This window comes from Corvus brachyrhynchos, unplaced genomic scaffold (genome assembly GCF_000691975.1).
Source record: "Corvus brachyrhynchos isolate BGI_N302 unplaced genomic scaffold, ASM69197v1 scaffold249, whole genome shotgun sequence".
Classification (NCBI taxonomy): domain Eukaryota; kingdom Metazoa; phylum Chordata; class Aves; order Passeriformes; family Corvidae; genus Corvus; species Corvus brachyrhynchos.
Window position 1 is genome coordinate 150,395 of NW_008240226.1, and position 21,116 is coordinate 171,510.

Genomic DNA, 21,116 nt, shown 5'->3' on the forward strand with positions numbered 1-21,116 from the left:
TACCAAAATATGTAGACTGGTAAAGAGACAACAGTGAGAACCACAATTTAATGACTAGGCAACAAAGTATGGGATGAAATTCAATGTCAACAACTGGAAATGATGCATGAGGGGAAAAAATTATTTTAGCTTCACATAAAACCTGATTGATTTTGAGGTGGTTATTACCAACCAAAAAAATAAGTTTTGACTAGTCATGGCTAGTTCTCTGAAAATGTCAGCTAGTAGCTCAGTGCTGTTTGAGAAAGTGAATTGAATTCTTGGAAGTACTAGGGCATTAAAGAGAATGTTATGCCACTGCATAAATGTATACTATGCTTGCATCTTGAATGTAATTTTGGTCTTCCAGCTGTAGGAAGGGAGGCAGGGATGGTCAAAGGTATGGAACAGCTGAGCAAGGCTGAACTTTTCACACTGGAAAAAGCAAAATGATTGAGGTGGTGGCATAGAGGTCTCTAAATCACAAATGGCACAGAGAGAATGGATGGACATTGATTTTTTTGCCTTCTTTTACAGTAAAAGACCTTTGAGACAGACTGAAGATAGATAAAAAGGTGTGATTAGAGTGTGTGCAGCTTAGCTATGGCATTCTTTCCTGCAAGATGCTGTTCGTGTTAAAGTTTATGTGGTGTCGCGGTTTAACCCCAACTGGCAACTAAGTACCCCTTGCTCACTTCCTCCTGGCCCCAGTGGGATGGGGAGGAGAAGCAGGAAAATAAAGCCCATAGAAGTTGTGGGTCTAGAACAGCTTAAAAATTGCAGCCAAGCAAAACAAAATAGAAGTATTAATGCTAATACTAATTGTAATAAAAAGCACAGGGGGAGAGTGACATAGAACCCAAGAGAAACAAGTGATGCAAAATAGAATTGCTCACTACCAAACATTTGGTATATGAGACTGCAATTTTTGTAACTACAGTTACAAATAAAGAATCATCAATGACCCAGATGGGGTCATGGGGTCCTGTGAGACTTTGAAGGAAACTTGAAACACAGCAGTTGGCACAAATGTTTAGAAGACAGGCAAGTGCTGAATTCCCTGCTGCCTCCCATCTCCTTGTGCACCTGCTCACTGGCAGAGTATGGGAAACTGAAAAGGCCTCGATTTAGAGTAAGCACTACTGAGCAACAACCAGAAACATCAGTGTGTTATCCACATTATCCTCATACTGAATCCAAAACACAGCGCTATGCCAGCTACTAGGAAAAAAATTAACTGTCCCAGCTGAAACCAGGACACCTAAATTCCAGAAAGCAGCTGAAAGCAAAACATCTTCTTGGAGATTAAAAAATATATTGTTGTCCCTTAAATACTGAAGAGTAACTTCTGGTTTAGGGAGCCCTTGAGGTGCAACTTTTGGGTGCTGCTGGATATCTGGCAAAATAACATTTCTGGATTGCTGTAGTGTCGTATTCTTCTTTAGAAGTCTGCCACTGGCCAATTCTGGAGACAGGACTCTGTTCTGTATGGACATTTGGTTTGGTTATGCTTATGAACTAAATGTATTTTGTCTTATATTTGTAGTTCTCTAATTTGTAAACTACTATGTGTTTAAAACCCTCTATAGAATTTTATTCTCTTATTTTATACTAGTGAGATATCCATTTCGAACTGCTAATTATAACTTCTAAATTTTGTTTGTGCTCTTTTAGAAGATGAAAATCAAATACCTGTGATTTTTTTCTTTCTCATGGCCATCTACTGCCTACCTGGCAGCTCACACTGTTTTAAAATATAATTTCTGTATTTTCAGATTGTCTATTACGCTGTCATGCCCTTTGGACTTGACCTTGTTTCCTATGGATACACAGCGCTGCAAGATGCAATTGGAAAGCTGTATGTAAATCACTCTGTCCATAAAAACAGTTCTCTTCTAGGCATGCATGAGAATCAAACAAAAGTTATCAATTCTGTATACTTCATGTCAACATTTTTAATGAATCATGAAATTGATATTCACTGGTTCCTACCCATATACATTTCCTTATCAAAGATGTTTCTTACTGATATGGCACTGTGCACTCTTTGTTTTAGCTTTTGCTATCAAGCAAGATGATAACTGAGAACTTTTATAAAAGCATTTACAATAAACTGAGATAAATGTAAACATATCATTTGGAAAAAAGAATGGTTTTTCCAGGCAGCTTTAACTTCCACAACCTGTGCTGCTTTGTAGGTTGTTGGGGCCCAATTTATCCCCTTGCATTGATGATCTATTGGTATTGTTTCGAACTCCTTTGATACAATACCAAAGGAAAAGTATTTGATGTCAAAGGAGTGAGATCATTTAGTATCAAACCTTTGGAAAGTGGTTTCAGGATGTGTTTTAGATGTAGTCAGGCATCTATTTCTGGTCTCCAGGTGATTTAATCTTACAACAGGGCAGACAGGTCACATCTCTGAAGGGCTTCATGCCATGCTGGAAGTTGCAGACAAAATGTTTCTGAAATCTGTCTTCCTTCCCATGCCCATACACAGGTTCCTACTCAACTACAGCTTTTTCCAACACTTTGATCCCTGGTGATCCCGCTTTCTTGGTAATTCTGTTTTCCTGAATAAGGATGAGCGTGAAGCAGAAAGAAGGAAGGTGACTTGTTCCGGTCTGGTCCTGCTGTAACACAAAGCTTGTGCAGCTCTTAGTCCAGCAGGTCTGGTGGGAAAGGTGAGATTAGGGAAAGGAAGTCACAAGTGAAGAAAAGCAAGGTTAACCAAAGCTGGGCAGGGTATCACAATGGGGACAAGGGTAATAATAATGATAATTATAATGATGATGACAATAATAATAATTAATGTTATTATTATTATTATTTTAGGTTTTGGTTGTCAGCATTTATATTTAGAATTTTAGTATGTTCATAGCAGTTTTGCTCATCAGTACTATATATGTACATCAGCTGAAGTAAACTCTTATGATAACCCCAAATCAATTTGGGGTTAAATTGGACTTAGTTAGTAATACTAATGGAAGTTCACTTAAGATTTCTCAGTCCAGGTTGCTTCACAGGTGTTGCAAGGTATAGTCATTCAAGGATAAACTACTCATAAAACACAATTGTGCTAAGATGATATACTCACATTCAGTGAATTTGCTCCTTTTGAAAGAGTCTGCACTAAACTTTCTTCTACCTTCTAGTTCAGTTATCAAAAGTAAGACAGGTACCCATGGCTTCCTATCTGTCCTCCCAGTTCTTTCCCTGTTAGAAATTGGCAGTTTTATTCTCCTTAGGTTATTTTCAAATCAATATTTTGTTTTTACTTGCTAGACTTTAAAATCAAAAAAGGCCACCAGTTGTTACCAAGATGTTCTTATATCCACAGTTATGATCCCCAGTTGTACTTATTCTCTACAGACAGAAATTTCACTCTCCAGTTATTGTTATCATAAAGGATCTTGGCAGTTTTGTGATCTGCTGTGTGTTGGAACAGGGTGAAAACGATTTTATGAATGAAACAGCAGAACAACTTTTTTTAATAGTATATTATATTATGGAGCTTTGAAACATTGTGATTTTTATTAAATTGTTGTGAATCATAGAGACATCACTTATGAACAGCTTCACTTTCTTAATCACAGCTGTTTTTCAAAAATTAAAAAGAATAATGCCTTCAGAAAAAGAATGGCTTTTTAAACATTTTTCCCAGGCTTTGAACTGCAAAACAATGCATTCCAACTCCATCTTTTTTATGTTTCCTCATCTCTGTTCCCATCTAACACACATTATCTCTGTTTGAATTAAGTCAATCTTTAATGAACAGAAGGTAGCAAGAAAATGTCATGTAAAATCATGATTCTGATTATGCATATTCATTCATTATTGCTTTATTCTTGAATATTGTGAGTCTAACTTGCACTGCCTCTCACTTGGTGGTGGTATATATATTATTATTTGGGCACTCAGGGGGTTTCTGAGATCTGTCTGTACTCAGGAGGTCACGAAGGCACTGAGCTGATTTCTGTCAGACTGCACATCTGCTCTAATTCCTGGTCAGGTATTTCCTGAATGGCAATGCTTTCATGAATCAGGGCTTTTAGACTGAACAAATAAGCAGAGCAGTTGTCTTACATTAACACCAAGATTCATCACAGTAATTGAGTTGCTAAATTCTCTTGAAGTTACTTGGACTCATAAGTGCTATTAAAATTCAGCTTTTTCATATTTTGCTGGAGTATGAATGAATATGGAGGCTTGAAAGCTGTGGAAAATACAGTTTTGCTTTCTTTGTTTGAAAAATACACGCTGTAAGAAATACCTCTTAGTCATCCTAGTATTGCTGATAATGTAGTGTTTCAGCCACTAAGTCCTAACTTAGGCCTACATAAAAATGCAGCTGTGGATTATTTAATTTTTGTATTTATTTATTTGAAGAGGAGATGAAAAAGAATGGAAGATATATAATACATATATACTAGGTTTTCTTGCAGAGTTTACTGTGATTGAGGTGGTTCTTTAAACAATTATTTTGTTCTTGTAGTTGGTTACACAACTGATGACTTACGGTTTATCTGGCAGTCTGGAGATCCTGTACAGCTAGAGAAAATTGCTCTGCCTCAGTTTGATATTAAAAAGGAGGATATTGAATATGGTAACTGTACCAAGTATTACAAAGGCACAGGTAGGTAATATAATTTATTTCCTTGGTTAAAAAACTCTAAACTTCCTTCGGTTACTGTTTATAGTTAATGGTTAATATTCCAGTCCATGTCTTATATTTCATGGGATAAAACAGATTACTTTTAACTAATCTAATGAGTAGTTCATATAATGGTAAGTTTAATATGTGATCGTTACAAACTAATTCAAATACAGAAATAACCAAATTGAAGAAGGGATTAAATATTTGTCTTGGTTTTGCTTATACATCTCGTGATCTTACTATTACCATTTTATTTCTATGGTCCTGATACTTGTTTATGCTTATAAATATCTAACTTTTCTGAAATAATGTTCATGCCGAATCATGCCAGTTGCAGCAAAATGGGTAAATTTTGATTTTCTGTTTAGGCTTTTGTTCCGTAAGTGGATAGTATTAGACTGTAATTCCAAATGCTTCACCCTGCAGGTTCTTCCTTCCTCTAAGTGTTTCAGAAATTCTGTCATTTTTGAAAGCTGCTTGTGATCCTCAACCCTGTATTTATTTATTCCTATGATTATTTTTTTAATGTGGGCACAATTTTTTCCAACGGTTTCTGTACGCTGGCTTTTAATGATTTATCTTTTTTACCATGATTGATTCCTGCCTATGGAATTGATTCCTGCTTATATCCAAACTACTCGTGCTGTGGCAACCACAAGACTTTCTACAAGAACAGCTGTATTTTAGTCAGTGCTTTTACATCACGGGAATAAATCTCCCATTAAAACTCAACTAGGAAGGCCGTGGTGCTGCAGCTTCTGAGGACCCTCTGCAAGTTTCATGTTGCTTATTCAGGTGGAGACTCTGTTACTTGCAGTTGCTCCTGTGGTACATTCCAAGCCTGGAGAGATCTCAAGGAGCCTTAACAGATCTCAGAGTTAAATTTTTAACTTGAAAAGGTGGTGAAAGTAAAAGTGGGCTTTGTTTTTTAACTGCATAATGAGTGAGTTCTTAGCCTAAGTACATAATTCAGGTTCTCAGGTGATTTATAATTTGTAAATAATAAGAAACTAGCTCTCTTCAGGTAAATTCTGCTTTTTTGAAAGCATATCCATCAGCTACCAGTGGTTGCATTCAGGATATGGTAAAACCTTGCTTAGCAGTGGGAAAAATACTTTGTTCTTAATGAAACAATGAATTTACTGAAAAAAAAATAGTCTATAAAGTAGTGAAAAACTAAAGGAATGGATCCTGCATTTTCCCAAATGAAATTCATACAAATGGGAAAATTGTAAACTTTATGTTCTATTCGTGATAATTTTGAGGTGTGCCCTAAATCTGAAATTAAATGTCAAAAAAACTTTAGATATTTGAGATATTTTTTGGAACCTTAAAAAAAATATTTAAGAATGATGCACAAAGAAAATCAGTGTTCTCTCAAGTTTCAGCAACTTGTGACCACAAATGACACTGTGCAAAATGCTCAGTAAAATGTTCACATTCTGTGTGTGTGCTTTAAACATTAAACAAAGAACATGAGAGAACGATTTTTTAAAGTTTTCACAATTCTTTTAATGCAAATCCTTTCTGCCAAGAACATCTGTTCGTTCTCATAATCAAACCCAGAATTAATGTTTCAGTAATGTGAGTGGAATATTTCAGTACTCTGAAGTATGTTTAAAGGCTGTTTTCAATACTCCGTTTTTTTAATTAACTTGAAAATTCTTATGCTGAAGGTGTTTTTTTAAAAGCAGATTTCACACACAGAGCTAAAATTAATTCAGCTAAGGATTTTGTCAGATAATCAAGAGAAGTTTTGCATCAAGGGGCAGATTTTCAAAATTACAACTTTTGTAGGAGTTCCTTGAAAATTGCAAAAAAAACTTAATCTTTACTGCCTATTTTGCCAACTGATGTTTTATCATACCTACCTCAGGTGAAAGAGGGTCAGCAAATCTGGGCTGCTTTTGTGGCAAGACGTTGAATATTTATATTTGCAAATTTCCTATTGTTCATCAGTTTTATGACAGATCAAATAGGTCCTTTCAAGCTGAATGGTGAGGGCAATAGATACTATGCTCTTATGAAATATTATTCAAATGAAGGCATGCAGAATGCATTTCCTACATAACACAAACAAATAATGATTTTGAAGGTCATCTCTCATTTGAAAATAAAACCTAAAAGTATCTGGAATCCATTCATTAAGAGGGAAAATATTTCAGCCAACAGGTCACTGAAGATGATAGAATGAACTATAAAACACAGTAGAATGTCTTCTACACGAGGATGTTTATGTTTAATGTTTTATTGTTTTGTTGTTTTGGTGTTTGTATGCCCAAACAGCACTTTTACGATAACTTATCATTGTACAGCACTTAACTAATACAATATGGAAGATAAATAGAGAACTTTTGGACACATTCTATCTTCTAAATCAGTTTTGCACCAACTGGTTTGATAAATAGTCCGATTTGAATTTTGAAGTTGTTGTAATATAACGTCGGAATGCCTTTTCCTTGTGATAGAATAGTTTGTGAAGTTTTCAAGTTTTTTACAACACTGTTGTGTTACTATTACCATAAAAATTCCAGTTTTACTAATTGAGTGAAAATATGGACAGAAATTATTTTCTGGATGTCAGACTTCTTGATACATTTGTTACCTCCAGCAAAAAATGTAGTAACTTCAACTTTGTTCTTTGTTGAATTCATCTTAAACATCTTCTGAAAGTTTGTATGCTTTAGATCTTAATTTTAAAAGATTTGATACTTTATTCCTTGTTTGCAAAATTCACAGTTTCTTTGAAATGTCTGTACCAATTTTAGAAGTCACCTGTACCAGCTTTCAGTACTGGGGAAATCTCTGCTTAGAGTCACATTCAGATCACATCTTTCCATTCTAAACTTTCTAGACTAGTATTTCTTACTTCATCTTTTGCACAAATTAATGCTAAGTAGGATTTTCAGATGAACTTAAGCAAGTAGGACTGCTAGACCCCATTGGTTTTATCTGGACTGCATCTTGAAGCCAGCATCAAGCTGGGAGTCACTTCAGCCTCCTACTACTGGTGTGTTTTGAAAAGATGAAGGGTTCCTTACACAGCACAGAGTACCGCAGCCTGACCACATTTGGTGCTTAAGTAGATCTGTATTTTGAATTTTTTTTTTCAGATTAAATTCTTTACCTTTATAAAGAAAATCAAAGCATTGAACACTTGTTCTTAAACAGAAAAAGACCTGGAAGATGTGGATCAGAGGTTCACCTGCAAAGCACATTAAACATTAATGCATTTATTTCTTTAAAGGTTATTACACTTGTGTAGAAGTGATCTTCACTTTAAGAAGACAAGTTGGATTTTACATGATGGGTGTTTATGCTCCTACACTGCTAATTGTTGTTCTGTCCTGGCTGTCATTTTGGATCAATCCTGATGCAAGTGCTGCAAGAGTCCCACTGGGTAACCTGCGTTTTCACGTACTGTCACAATCCACTGTAACACCATTGAGCCATTCTCAGTTGCTTTGGCTAAATGACACTGGACCCTGAAAGCAGCTCCACTTCCATTGTCTGCTCATCATTTTCACTGAAATCTGCTCATTCCTAGTCCTGTAAACTCCACCTTGGCATTAAGACTTCACTTCATAGTAGTTCCAGCATTTGTGTGACAAACACACTGTCTCTGCTCTTCTCAACCTGGACAAATCTGATCCATCTATGCACAGGTGATGCTGCAAACACTGTGGCAATATGCAGTTTACAGGAATTTCAACATTTGAATAATCAGTAAGAAAGCAGGATGATAATAGGTACCTATTGGAGCAGTCTTTCTGAAGATTAATAGAAACAATGATGTTTGGAAAAGAGCATTCCTGTTACCTGACTGGCTTTATTTCATTAGAGACTCAGTTCATGAGAGTGCTTCAAGCTCATGCAGTGATGTTGCTCAGCACAACATAGTAGGCAGGCCCTTCATTTATTATGAAATAGCATCATTTCAATGAAATAGCAGGACACAGGGTTAGTAGAAACAATACTGTCCTGACTACTTGGGTTGTACACAGCACTACAGCTCTGGTGTGGCCAAACCTGCTGACCCCAAGAGCTCAGTGACATGCAGAGACAGGCTCTTCCATCCTGACACTTCTCCTATTTGGATTCCATTTCCCATGTTCTGGCCTCCCAAGGCTCCCATTTTCCCTAGCACTCCCTCCTCTCCAAGCCCATACTTTCCAAATCTTTGCCATGTCCCAGGAGGTTTAGTGCACCTGTTTCCAATACCCAAGTGGTGCAGTTGCAGAATCCCTCCTGCTGCCTGCCTTCCTCAAAAATCTCTTACCCACACTGGAACTCCACATCTCCACAGGATATGACTCCTGTGCAGACTTTTTTTCTTTTTTTTTTTCTTTTGATCTTTAAAAGTAGTTACTTGGGAAGGAGTCTCAAGCTTTATTAGTTTCATGGCAAGTAACAAATATAATCTTTCACCTTGAAAAGTTGCAAGGTTGCATTACATAATGCAAATCATTAAGAGAACATTTGAAGACAAAAAGGGTGGGGAAAATATAACAGGCATTAAATTAAAAAGAATGAAAGAGGAACTGGAAAACTAGAATTGAAATCAAGCTGTACTGCCAAATTTATAATCCCATGCTTCAAATAGTGAACCAGATGGGCTTATTAATGATATATTAGATTTATAAGTGTCTTAGATTTAAGTAACATTGTCTTTGTAACTAAATATGCATGCTTATTTGTTGTTTATTTTTTTCGTTCATTGTGTTTATTGGCTTCTATTATGTATTAGCATTTCTGAAATAATGCATTTTCAAAGATACTAGCCATTGACCTGGCTATGTGACTTTTCCTTAATTGCCAGAAAAGCAAAAAACCTCTAAATCTGACCATCCCTTAGCTGAGTCAGTGTTTAGTGTGACAGTCATTAACACTGTCACTGGGGTAAGATTTGTGTTTCTCCAGTTTTGGGAGAGCAACGAACTAACTCTTCTAGCGACATCCTTGAGATCCTTGACCTTGAAATACAACAAGATTAACATTTGTGTGTCAAGTAAATGATATCTAGCCCCAAGAAAGTGTACCAGTGGCTACTTACAGATCTTACTAAATGAGAAGCTACTTCAGATCTTTCAGTTTATTTGTTCATGCTCCTCACTCACATTTGAGCCTTAAGCTTTGGATTGTGGTAAGTAGGCACCTAGTGCAGCTGCTGCTAAAAGTGCGACTTACAATTCTGGTACTAGGGTCTCCAAGGCCATGCCAATATTCATCAGGCAGCAAATGGTTGCTGAATAGAATATTTCTGTGCTTCTGTCTCACTTTATTGTTACCTGAAAACCTAGACATTTCTTAGTCTCTTATAGTGAACCTTTCATTGTAGGAATTCAGAAAAATGGAAATTAGCTGCTGGTCACCATGATCTCAATTGCTCTACTGAACATGTTAATGAAAACTCCACAAAAATCTTTTCAGCTAGAATTTATAAGTTATTTCTGTAGAATTCAATCCAAGATTGTAAGGTATAATACTTTAAGGTCTAAAAAGGGGGTGTACAAATGTTTTTGGCACCAGGTATGATATTAATTATCACGTATTAAAATATTAAACACTTTTAAAGTCAGTAGGAACAAAAATACTATATCCAAGATGTTGAGCTGGTCCATGTCATTAGCTGGTTTGGTTATTCAGGAGAAGGAGAGAGGCTGCCCTTCAGAAGTCAAGCATAGGCATGCATAGTACTTGGTACAGTACACTGTTAGAGAATGAACAGCATGCTGGGCACAGGCAAATGAGGCAGTATAGCCTTTTTTGTACTTGTTAATGCAGTTCCTTGTGATCCATAATTAGTGTTCATCCCCAGTCTGCAGGTGCTGGTAAGTGAAAATAATTTTTTTTTAAAGAGAAGTATTCTATGCTCACTTTCTATCTTTATGGGAACATTTGTACTTAAATGCTTCAGTTACAGTAGATGGAAAATAAGCCAGAGCGTACACTGAGGACTTTGTTCAGTATTTGCTATATCATTCTGTTCTGAGATAACACATCTGGTTGTTCTTTTTTATCCCTATGGACAAAAAAAAAAACAAACCAGCTTTGCAGTGATACATTGATACTACACATTTCTAAGTCAAACATCATAAAATTTTGTGGTTTAAGATTGCATGACTGTAAACATTTCTTTACACTTTAGTGTTTTAGGAGGTAGTAAATTGTCCATTAGAGATTAATGCCAAATAAAGTGTCATATCAATCTTATCAAAATTCAAATAGGAGCAGTAGCTAAAGAATGTGTTGTTCGTGATCAAGTAGAAATGAGTATTTTCATAGGCCAATACAGATAGTTTCATTTTAATTTACATTTTCACATCCCGAGTTATTTAAAATGGATCTGAAGGAAATCATCTCTCTATGAATAACAAAATTTTTCATGCAATATAAGAAACATAGTTGAGACTAACTAAATATCTCCTTTTGGCCAACATTTTCTATAGACATCAATTCTATTTCATTTAGCTGCCCACTCATAAATAAAGATTTTTATCATTAGCATTCACAAAACCAAAATGGGACATTCTGAACTTGGAGATCGAACTAAGTTTTCCCCACATGACAGCTATTTCTAAAGTTAGCTTTTTCCAAATGTAGCTGTTCATGCTACTATTTTCACAGGAGCCTGTTAGAAATCTTTCTTTGGGGTCAAGCTTGTATTTTGTCTCTTGTGATAGAAATCCTGTGTTGATGGTGACATTTGGAAGCCTTATTAGGGGAAATGCTTGGTGAAATCCATGATGAGTGTGACCTTTCAACAGAGCCTTTGCACACATGGGCTTTTTTCATCATAAGGGCTTTGTCAAATGCTCTTTATCTAGAAAGCTTCCTCTAGATCCTCGAAACTCAAATGGGGAATGATTTAGACCCTCAGTCACCTCCACGGTTTCATCTTCTCGATGAATCAGGAGCACAGGCTTTTTGATTTGCTTGTGCAACTTTGCCCTTCAGCAAAAACTTCTCTTTCACCTGAGGTCTGAATATCACACTTGTGAACAGGTCATTCAGAGAATTGTTCCTGCTATAGCACAGTTTAGATTTCTGTGATATATATATATATATATGTATATAAATTAGACAATGCCAGTCTAATTTAAAGGACTTGGAGTTTTTAGGTTTAAGTATCACATATTTCTCTTCTACCTTCCCAGAATTAGATGCACATTGTAAGATAAGTCTTTGGAAAGCCCATTTCCCAACTGTGTGATGTGTGATGGGACAGGGAAACCATAACAACCAGTTTAGCCTCATTTATTTGTTTCTCTGTTTATAAAATGAAGGTCCTGCATTATTAATAATTCATCATTAACTGCACTATCCTACCTAAGTGTTTAACTTGTTCATTAGCTGAAGGCATGTGCACTTTGTACATCTGCTGCACCGACCACATCGTGAAGTCCCATTCACTGTTACAAAACATCATTCACTATTGTCTGTTTCAGAGGAGAGCACAGCCAAGGCCATTAAAGGGAAGTTTTCTTATTCAATATATTGTTTTCTCTTTTTTTAGGTATTTTCTCAGTGCTCAGCTTGGCATCTGAATGTACCACTCTTGCCGCTGAACTTCCCAAAGTGTCTTACGTGAAGGCCTTAGACGTGTGGCTGATTGTTTGCCTTCTCTTTGGGTTTGCATCTCTGGTGGAGTATGCTGTGGTTCAGGTAATGCTAAACAATCCAAAGAGAATCGAAGCTGAAAAAGCAAAGATTGCCAAGGCAGAGCAAGCAGAAGGGAAGGGAGGAAATGCTGCCAAGAAGAACACTGTGAATGGCACAGGGACTCCTGTTCACATCAGCACTTTACAGGTAGGAGCTGCAAAGCTTTTTATGCAAAATCAGCATTATTGTCTATTAACCCAGTTCCAGGAATATACTGTTTCTAATATTTTTGAATAGTGCTTAATCTTGGAAGTGGCCAAGACATGAGAAACATGCTGGTAACTAATGGCTAGCAATCTGAACAATTGGTCCTTAGTGATTTGGGGTCAGAAGTTCTAAGTGAAAAATTTGTCTTTTAATATTGTAGCACCATGGCTGCTGCTTAGCTTCAGGTAAATAAAGTAGCAAGCAGCTTTACAGTTGCTATTTTTCTCATAATAAATAGCAGCTGTCAAACTGTAATTATTCAGAGGACAGAACTCTCAGACAGTATTTGCTGAGAACATACTCAAATAACACCCAGCTCGTTGCTCCCTCGGGATGGCCACAGCTGCACTGAATTGCATGCTGATGAAGCCAGGAATCCAGAAGTCTTGGCATTTGTAAACAAAAGACAGGTCTGTTTGTGTCAAACAGTTCCTGCATTTATTGTGTTGCTAGATAGAGTTTATGTGTAAATCAGTCAGATTTCATTTTATGGATAAAGATGACATGTACATCTTCACTCAGGGCTAAGTTTTCCATCATGTTACTGAATTCCTGACATTTTAGAAGCCCCTGTTTGTGCTCCAAGAGTTACCAGATATCCCATGCCTTCAGTCCTAAGTGATATTTGACATTTATTCTGCAGAAGAAAATACTTTTTTCTACGTGTCTAATATGAATTTGGCTTGTCCTTTTCAATGACTTAGCAATTCTGTTGTATAAAATAAAGCTATTAGGCCAGATCCAAGTGGTAATATTGGTACACTGTGACTTCAGTGTTTGTTTAGGGAAGGAGTAGTTTATGCCAGAGTGGCAGAAACCCTGTCGTAGTATCAAGTTGGGTTTACGCCATAACTGATTGCCCCCAGCCCAGAAGAGCTGCAGGCGTTGCAGAACAGTGCACTTAACTACCATAAGTTTCATCTGGTAGAAGAATCTTTGGGAAATGTTTTGGTAGGCAGCTACTCTCAGCTTAGAGTAACCCCATGATTTCTTTGACTTGTGTCATGAGTAATTCCCCAAGCCTAGGCAACATGAGGACTGAGTAGAAGAAAATGGCTCTGCTGTCCCTGAATTGAATGTGATAATTTTGTGTTCAGCAATCTGCAGGTCCCAAATTCAGCTGTTTCTTCTGACAGAATAGTTGCAAAAATCCAGCAGATCAGCATCAAATATATTTTTCCTATTTCCAGTACTTAAAAAGTGTTAAGTGTTCAGCTTGATCAATGACAAGTTTAGCAAAAAAAAGTAGTGTGAACAAAACCAATTGCTGAATTACTGATTCTCCTTGGTATACACACCCTCTCAGGTACATGCCATTGTCATATCCATGTGGAAGACAAAATTATCTATTACTACCTATGTTGTGCTTTCATATTTTAATTTTTTTTCAAGAAGGCACTGGTGTTCAGTGTGTTTTATGACTTAGAAGAAGAGGAACCATTATCCACAGAAGTTCAGGAACGTTCCCCATGAATGATGTCTAGCAGTAGGCTGACGGTTTTTAGAATTCAGAATTCAGTCTGCCTTCCTCTTGTAGCATCTCCCCTCCACAATCTTGAAATGTCAGCCTCAGCTTCTCATGTTTGACCTGCACTTTTCAGGGTCTTCTCAGTTTGTTATGAGAGACCTTTAACATTCCAGTAGCTTCTCATGATCTTTATACAGAGATCAAAAAAACCCATTATTTACCAAGACACAGTGGAAATAGGTATTCATTGCTGTAAAAGCTATTCATGTGTCTGAGTGGCTCATGGGTAAGGATCCAGCTTGAATTAATCCACCTGCTTTGAAACACAACCTACCAGAGGAAAGGTATCCTGGTAATTTCTGGGAAGATGACCAGGCTGAGATAGAAAAAGCTCCCAGACCAATGAATCATCTGACATCAGGATGTGGTAGGACAGTGGTGCTAGATTTTATATATTTGAAAGCTATAAATCTGCCTAGCTGCAAACTCCCTCTCTGAACCCGCTACCGCGTAGGAGTACTTTGAAAGTTCTCAGCCCTGGAAAAGCCTGTACTAAAGTCCTAAATCAGAACAGGTGTAAATCTTTTGGTAGCTCTGACTCCTAATCCAAAACTAGGCTTGCCCCACAAAATTTGGATTGCTCCCATACAGACCTAGTTATGATCAAGTAGAGAATGCATTTGTCATACGGAAAATATGCAAGGGAGAGAAACATTAACGAAGCAGGTAATGGAAAAAAACCTGTATGTTGAAAAGCATAAAGAATACAAAACAAAAGGAGGCCAGAGTGCTGTCCCAGAACTTCAGGAGCTGTTTCTCATCAGGGTCATGTAGGATTGTGTGGGAGGCAAGAGCAAATACTTTGCTAAATGTCTGGAAAGACTTAGGTGACCCAGTGTATAACTTTAGGAGAAAAGGACAACTTATAACTGCACCCCTGATATAAGTATATGTCCTGTAGAAATGTTCATGGATGTTCTTTTTCCACTAGGAGGTGATACTCAGGCAAAAGTGACTGAGGGTGTAGCTGGAAATGTCAGCATAGCTAGGCTTGAAACAGTGGATAGACCAGATGAGACTTGAAGGTAAAGCCAACAGAAAAGACATGGAAGCAGTTAACTCCAAGTGGGGAAAAACAGAGAGCATGAATAATTCCATTTGTAAGTGTTTCTCCTGTTTAAATTAAGCTATTAAATATTATGAAATATTAACTGAATGGTGCTGATATATATCTGTAAGTTATTAAAGGGTAATCAAATTTAAAAAGAGAAGTTACTTTATTTCACTTCAAAATGCCCTGGATCCTGATGCCATGGCAGTTTGCATTCCCTGAACAGCAAGCTGTGCACTTGCTGCTTTTGCAGTGTTGCAGCAATGATGTTTCTGCAGGAGATTTGGGCAAAGGGCCTGCGTGGAAGGTACAAGAGAGCTGCTGGGTTGAGAAGGTCCTTGCTGTGGGGAGGATCAGAGGGAAGCAAGTGGGGCAATCAAGCATCCCTGGTTCCAGTCTTTGTGGAACAACTTGTTGTCATGTGCTTGCTCCATTTGTGAAAGTTAAAATGGCATCTGGTTTGGAGACCTGGCGTATTTGATTTAAATAAAAAACAACTGTAACAAAACCACATGATAATTCCTAAAAATACAAGCAGCTATTGTTCCATTTTTATGGAGTAAAAGGATAAGCTTTTCAGTGTATCCTAAACATTAGAAGTTTAATGTAATTTGTAATTGCAGGCTAGGAGAAGAGTTCCCCTGTAACAGAATCTGCAAGGGTCTGCTGAAAGTTTTCAGCAGAAAGCGCTTTTGTCACTGTGTCAATAGTCAGTAATCACGACCGATAGTCACCAACAGTGACAGTGAAGATGGCAGGGTGAAAAGAGTGCTCACAGTTTGCCAATCACCCAAAGATGGAGAAAGACTTCCATGCATGTGTAGCTACTTCACCAGATCCTGGGAACTGGCTGCTGTAAAAGCTGCATGTTGCTGGCATATGCCAACCCCTCAAGTCCAAGCTTTATGAGTCATGCTCCCTCCAACAAAAACCCTTGAAATGTCAGTGCCATTTTAAACCCAGAGGTTTATCAATACGACTGTCTGATTAAAGTCAAGTGGTCTGTCTGTCAAGATCACCCTGAATCTGTGGGGAAGAAAAGAGAAAATAAGTACTTCTGATGTGTTTTTCTAGGAGAAGCAGTGGCTATGCACTTACAGGCAAAAAGCCATGAGAAAATACAGCTTGGCTCCCTTAGCTCATAGCGGCTGCAAGTAGATGCTGTTCTAAGCAGAGGAGAAAATTATGCAACCTGGTGATAACTGCTTGCACTGGTTTTTTATTGGGAATCCTCAGTAGGAGTTTGCATGTGTTTCCTAGCAATGAAACACCATACAGTGAGAAAAACAAGCAAAAAGGGAAATGTTTTGAAGATGAATCATTTTTTTTTGCTTTCATTGCTGACGTGATTACAGTGAGAGATTGCACTGTTAACTATAACAACACCCCTTCACTTGAAAAGTCACATTTTCATCAAGCCCATTAATAGAAGCTGTCCCCCACAGATAATGTGCTAATGACTGGAGAGAACATTTGCTAAAAGAATGGTTCTGGCAGATGATGAATAGCACTATGCAAGTGGTGGTAATAGCTCTAATGCCAGTTATTTTTAAAAAGAAGTGGTGCTGTTGCTTGCTTTATCTTGTCAGAGCCACATCTAGGCTCTGAAATCTGAGATGAGTTATGTTCACCTCTACTGAGTTATAATATACTTGACCACTGGTGGTGACCTGTTGTAACCTGGTCTTCCCAGGTTTTTTCCCCTCAAGTGGAACTCCAGACTAAAATTTTTATTGCAGAACCATCAAAAACCCAGCTGACATTTTACCTTACACACAAAACCACAGGCTGCAGCCTATTTTAATAGTTCCTGACAGCATTTCAGGTACAGAGTAGGTACTTTCTGCTCCAGTGACTCCTGTATTCATCCTTGGAGATAATTCAAAACATGACTGTAAAAAGGCCCCAAGCAGTCTGCTTTGAGCAGGGGGTTGGACTAGATGATCTCCAGAGGTCCCTGCCAACCTCAGCTGTGCCATGATATTGTGATATTTTATGTATTAATATTTTTTGTCCTGTACTTTACAAGGAATATTTGGAGTGTGGTAGCATATTCCTCCTGAGCTGCACCGGAAAATATACTCAGTCTGAGTACAGACTAATGCTAAAAAACATTACTTTATTGATGATCTACATCTATCACGGCAAGAGCAAGAGAAGAGCACAGAACAAGTGCAAGAGAGATTAATAACAGCTTGTTAGAAAACTCCTCCTTTGTCTTGTATGGAAGCCCCTTATAGAACTGGCAGCATTAGTGACAGATCTGCATGCCAAAAGGAGGTTGGGTGCACAGCAGCAGAGATGGTTTTGTGGCAAGGAGGATGTGCTGTGTAGGGCAGGGAGCGCAGCATTACAGTGGAGAAGCTCTTCAGCCTGAGGGACACGTGCAGAGTTTGAGAGGCTGCCAGTGCTATAGCACATTTGAAGCCCTGCTAGAGGTTATGGACAATACATTTCTGCTCTCAAATATGATGACTTTTATACTGCACTTTGTCCTGATGGATAAAGAGGACTTGATCACAGGATGAACAGTCAATTGACAAGGATCTTTATTCTATTTGCACAAAACAAATTGAGTCAAGTCCTGATATTTTTGGTGTTGTGAAAGGTCAGATTTCATAAATTTGAGAACTGTCTAATCTGGATAGAAGAATTTAAACAAAAATTATGAATGGTGCTGGTGAGCTAATAATGTTGAAATAGTTACAGACCAGAAGTAAAGCTATTCTAATTTAAGAAAAACCCCAAAACCTAACAAACAGAACAATTGAAAACAAACTTCCCAAATATTTAAAACTATCTGAGCTTCAAGCATTTCTCTTTTCTTCTCACTGGCAAATGGGAGGTGATAGCAATTAATATAAGCTGAAATCAAGAAAATAATTGTAGATAATAGGTGTAAGTAAGGAGATAGATGCTTAGCATAACTGAGGGCAATAGGAAGTTACTTTGCCTATACAGCAAGAATAGAAAACCTTGTAAGAAGAGTAATGGTACTATATTAGGCAGAGGTGCTGTAAGTATCAAGAATTAGCTGAAACAGGAAAAGTGTTGAACAAATATTCTGCTCTGTGTTTGGGGAAAAGCCAGATATATTAAATCTGAGGATGAAATAGCTCTCATTCACAATAGCTAATGAGAATGTTAAACAGTAACTATTAAAGGTAGACATTTTACAATCAAGATTTCAGCTTAAGTTGCATCTAGAATTTTTTACAGAGCTGGTCTCTGAGTGCTGCGGAACATTAATGTTGATTTTTTAATAAATCCTTTACATCTGGGAGGGTTCCAAAATACAGCAAGAAGCTAACTTTGTGCCAGTACTTTTAAAAGCTAAGTGGTGTAACAGGAATAATTATGAGCCTGACATCAATCAGTGGAGAATACTGCACAGCTTACAGGGTGCTGACTAATAGTTATTGTTTGTAAGTATTAATTATCTTTAATTTTGCTCATAATTCAGTCCCATGTTATCTAATGAATGGGTCAGTGAAATTAAAGTTGAGCTGTGAGTTTATTGATTTAATCAAACTGAATATAACTTTTTTAAGTATTATCAGTTAGGTTGACAGAAGTAATGATGCAAAGGTAAGAAACTCTTAAGAACATTTTTCTTGGCTTCATATGTCAGCCTGGTTACATCATCTGAATTATGCAAAATCAAGGTTAGATTTGTTACCATCTCTAAGTATCAGCAGTTAATCAGACTAACTATAGTCGTGACTCGTGTCTGAATATTGAAGCCGAATAAATTCAGGTTTGAAATAAGGTACATATGTTTGTGGGGAACAAGGTCATGGAAAAAATTCTCCATCCTGGATGTTTTTAAAGGAAAATCTAGTGTAACTAGTTTGGGCAGTAAACGTGGAAAGAGAGGAGGAGCACCAGAAGCAGCAGTGGCAGAGATGGGGAGTGAGTTGCTCCTCCCTGCCAGTCTGCCTGCACAGGCAGCACTTATTCTTTCATCTCATTCCCCATTTTCTTCTCACATTACTTCCCTAATTCTGTAACCAAAGGCTTTCTGCAGAGGCACACGTGCTGCAGCTCTGGAGCAGCAGCAGGTGCTGAGCTTGGCAGCGAGCACCAGTCAGTCTGAATTTTGTAAAAGGTGAGAAAGGATCATCACAAGGGGCCTTCTGGATTCTAGGAGACATTCTTAGGTACTTCTGAGCTGTTCATGAAAAGACAGGTGTTCTTTCCATCCTACCAAACCTAGACAAAATGGTCCAGTCCTGGAAGAAACAGGGAACTAGGTCTGTGCTTTGGGCCAAGCCCCAAGAGCTGTCACCTTACTGTGCTCTCCTTGGCCCCTCCCACCTCCATGCCAGAGGGACAAGGAGTGGCTGCCCAGCTCCCTCGGGAGTGTGGGGTGGCCCTACATTATCCCAGAAGCCTTCCCTTCCCAAACAGCTGCTCCCCATCCCCTGCTGGGGAAAAGCCATAAATCTGGTGGAAGCATGCTGTGGGTTGAGTCTGGCCCACAAGTCATGATGCTGGAGCAGGATAAGATGAATGATATAAAATATTTTTTGTGCCAGGATGAAGTTAAAAGGATATAACATTTAACAACATTTTACTTTTGTTTACACATCTTCAGTGTAGTACTCTAAAATCAAGTCTTGCAATATCTTTTTTTACAAAAAAGGTTCCTGTAGCCTTTGGTAAGTTTTTTGTGCAGTAAATGTGGAAAATGAGGAGGAGCAGAGGCATGGTTAGGATTATTGTTAGGGTCGTAGCACAAACCAAGACAAATTAATAAAAAGCAGATAATTATATATATATTATATATACTTTGTATTATCTCAAATAGTTTAGGAAAGCTGTAGGGCAACTGAAGTGAATTTAGGTTAAAACAACAAAAACATTTGAGAGCTGAAGAGATGTATGAGAAGAAATTTAAAAGTATGTTTAGGCAGCAGCTGACTATAGTAAATAGAAGAATGTCAGATTTGTAAAGGCAAGGAAATGGATGAAATTGTTTTCAAAAGTAACATATACTTATTAAAGAAAAATTTGGGCCAGGTTGCTCATACAAGGAAAATTGTGTCATCCTGATAAATCAGTACTCCAGCTGACACTGAACTAAGCAGAGCTCTGCGTGAACATGCTGTGAACAGTTCTCTGCTTACAAGGCAGAGGTGACGTAGAATCCACTCCCAGTCCTGAATGGGAATGAGAACCGACTTGTAACAGCCTTTAGGGGAACACTCTAGATACTGCAGTTGGAACAGGAATATTCTGTGCTGTGAATGAGAGAACTTAGGCTCCAGTTAGTGTCACTGAGTTTTACAATGTATTGCTGGTAGTATGAGGCATTTGGAAAATCCAAAAAGAGGCTTATAATTTCATACATGATTCTATTTCTTCCTTTACTAAATCTTACTAGCTTTAAACATAGAAAAAAATGTAATATTCCTGTGACTCTTCAGTTAACATACACCCCTGTCCTGCAAGTTCACTTTTCATTGCACAAGGGTCTGCTTTATATCTTTATTACCTATGTCATTGGGTCTGATCTGATTGGAAGGAATGTCTCAGATCAGTGAATAACAGCATCCTGTCACCTAGGGTCACATAATCATGTTTATCTGTGTCTTAGTCACTGCCTTGCTAGACAGTTTGCCCCTGCTACTCCAGTAATGAGCACTGTTAGGCTGTCAGGTCTTTGAGGACTGGAAGACAGTTGCAAGAAATTTGTTTGTGTAGTTTTTGTCCTACTGTCAGGGAACACCTATCCTATTTTTCTTTTTTATACCCTGGAATCTTGATTTTGTGGTGGCTTAGGAATGGTATTCTCCAGTGTAGTACTCCCACTAAAACCAGGTGCTGTTCTGTCTCCTCACTCCAAGGGGAGGCATAAAAGGTAAAGACCATGGTTTGAGATAAGAAAAATTTACTGAAAACAGCAATGAGATAAGAAAATGAGCAGTTGACAGCAATAATATTAATAAAAAAGGTATAATAAAATAAATTATTCACACAGAAAAATTCCCTGACAATAGACAATACTGGATGGCTCCCTCCACCACGTT

At 37.7% G+C, this 21,116-nt stretch overlaps 1 protein-coding gene across 3 annotated transcripts in view; it reads left to right on the top strand.

Moving 5' to 3' along the window:
* The window catches only part of GLRB (glycine receptor beta), a 49,788-nt gene that overhangs the window by 22,783 nt on the left and 5,889 nt on the right, over positions 1-21,116 (top strand). The window contains exons 5-9 of one of the 3 annotated variants that reach the window (XM_017745133.1): positions 1,755-1,837; positions 4,475-4,615; positions 7,884-8,036; positions 12,153-12,445; positions 14,965-15,100. In XM_017745133.1, the coding sequence (XP_017600622.1) occupies positions 1,755-1,837; positions 4,475-4,615; positions 7,884-8,036; positions 12,153-12,445; positions 14,965-14,988 (694 nt within the window). In that variant the 3' untranslated portion in view covers positions 14,989-15,100. Of the gene's footprint in view, positions 1-1,754; positions 1,838-4,474; positions 4,616-7,883; positions 8,037-12,152; positions 12,446-14,964; positions 15,101-21,116 lie in introns of those variants that run through there. The other 2 variants (XM_008641913.2, XM_017745132.1) reach the window with 2 other exon arrangements.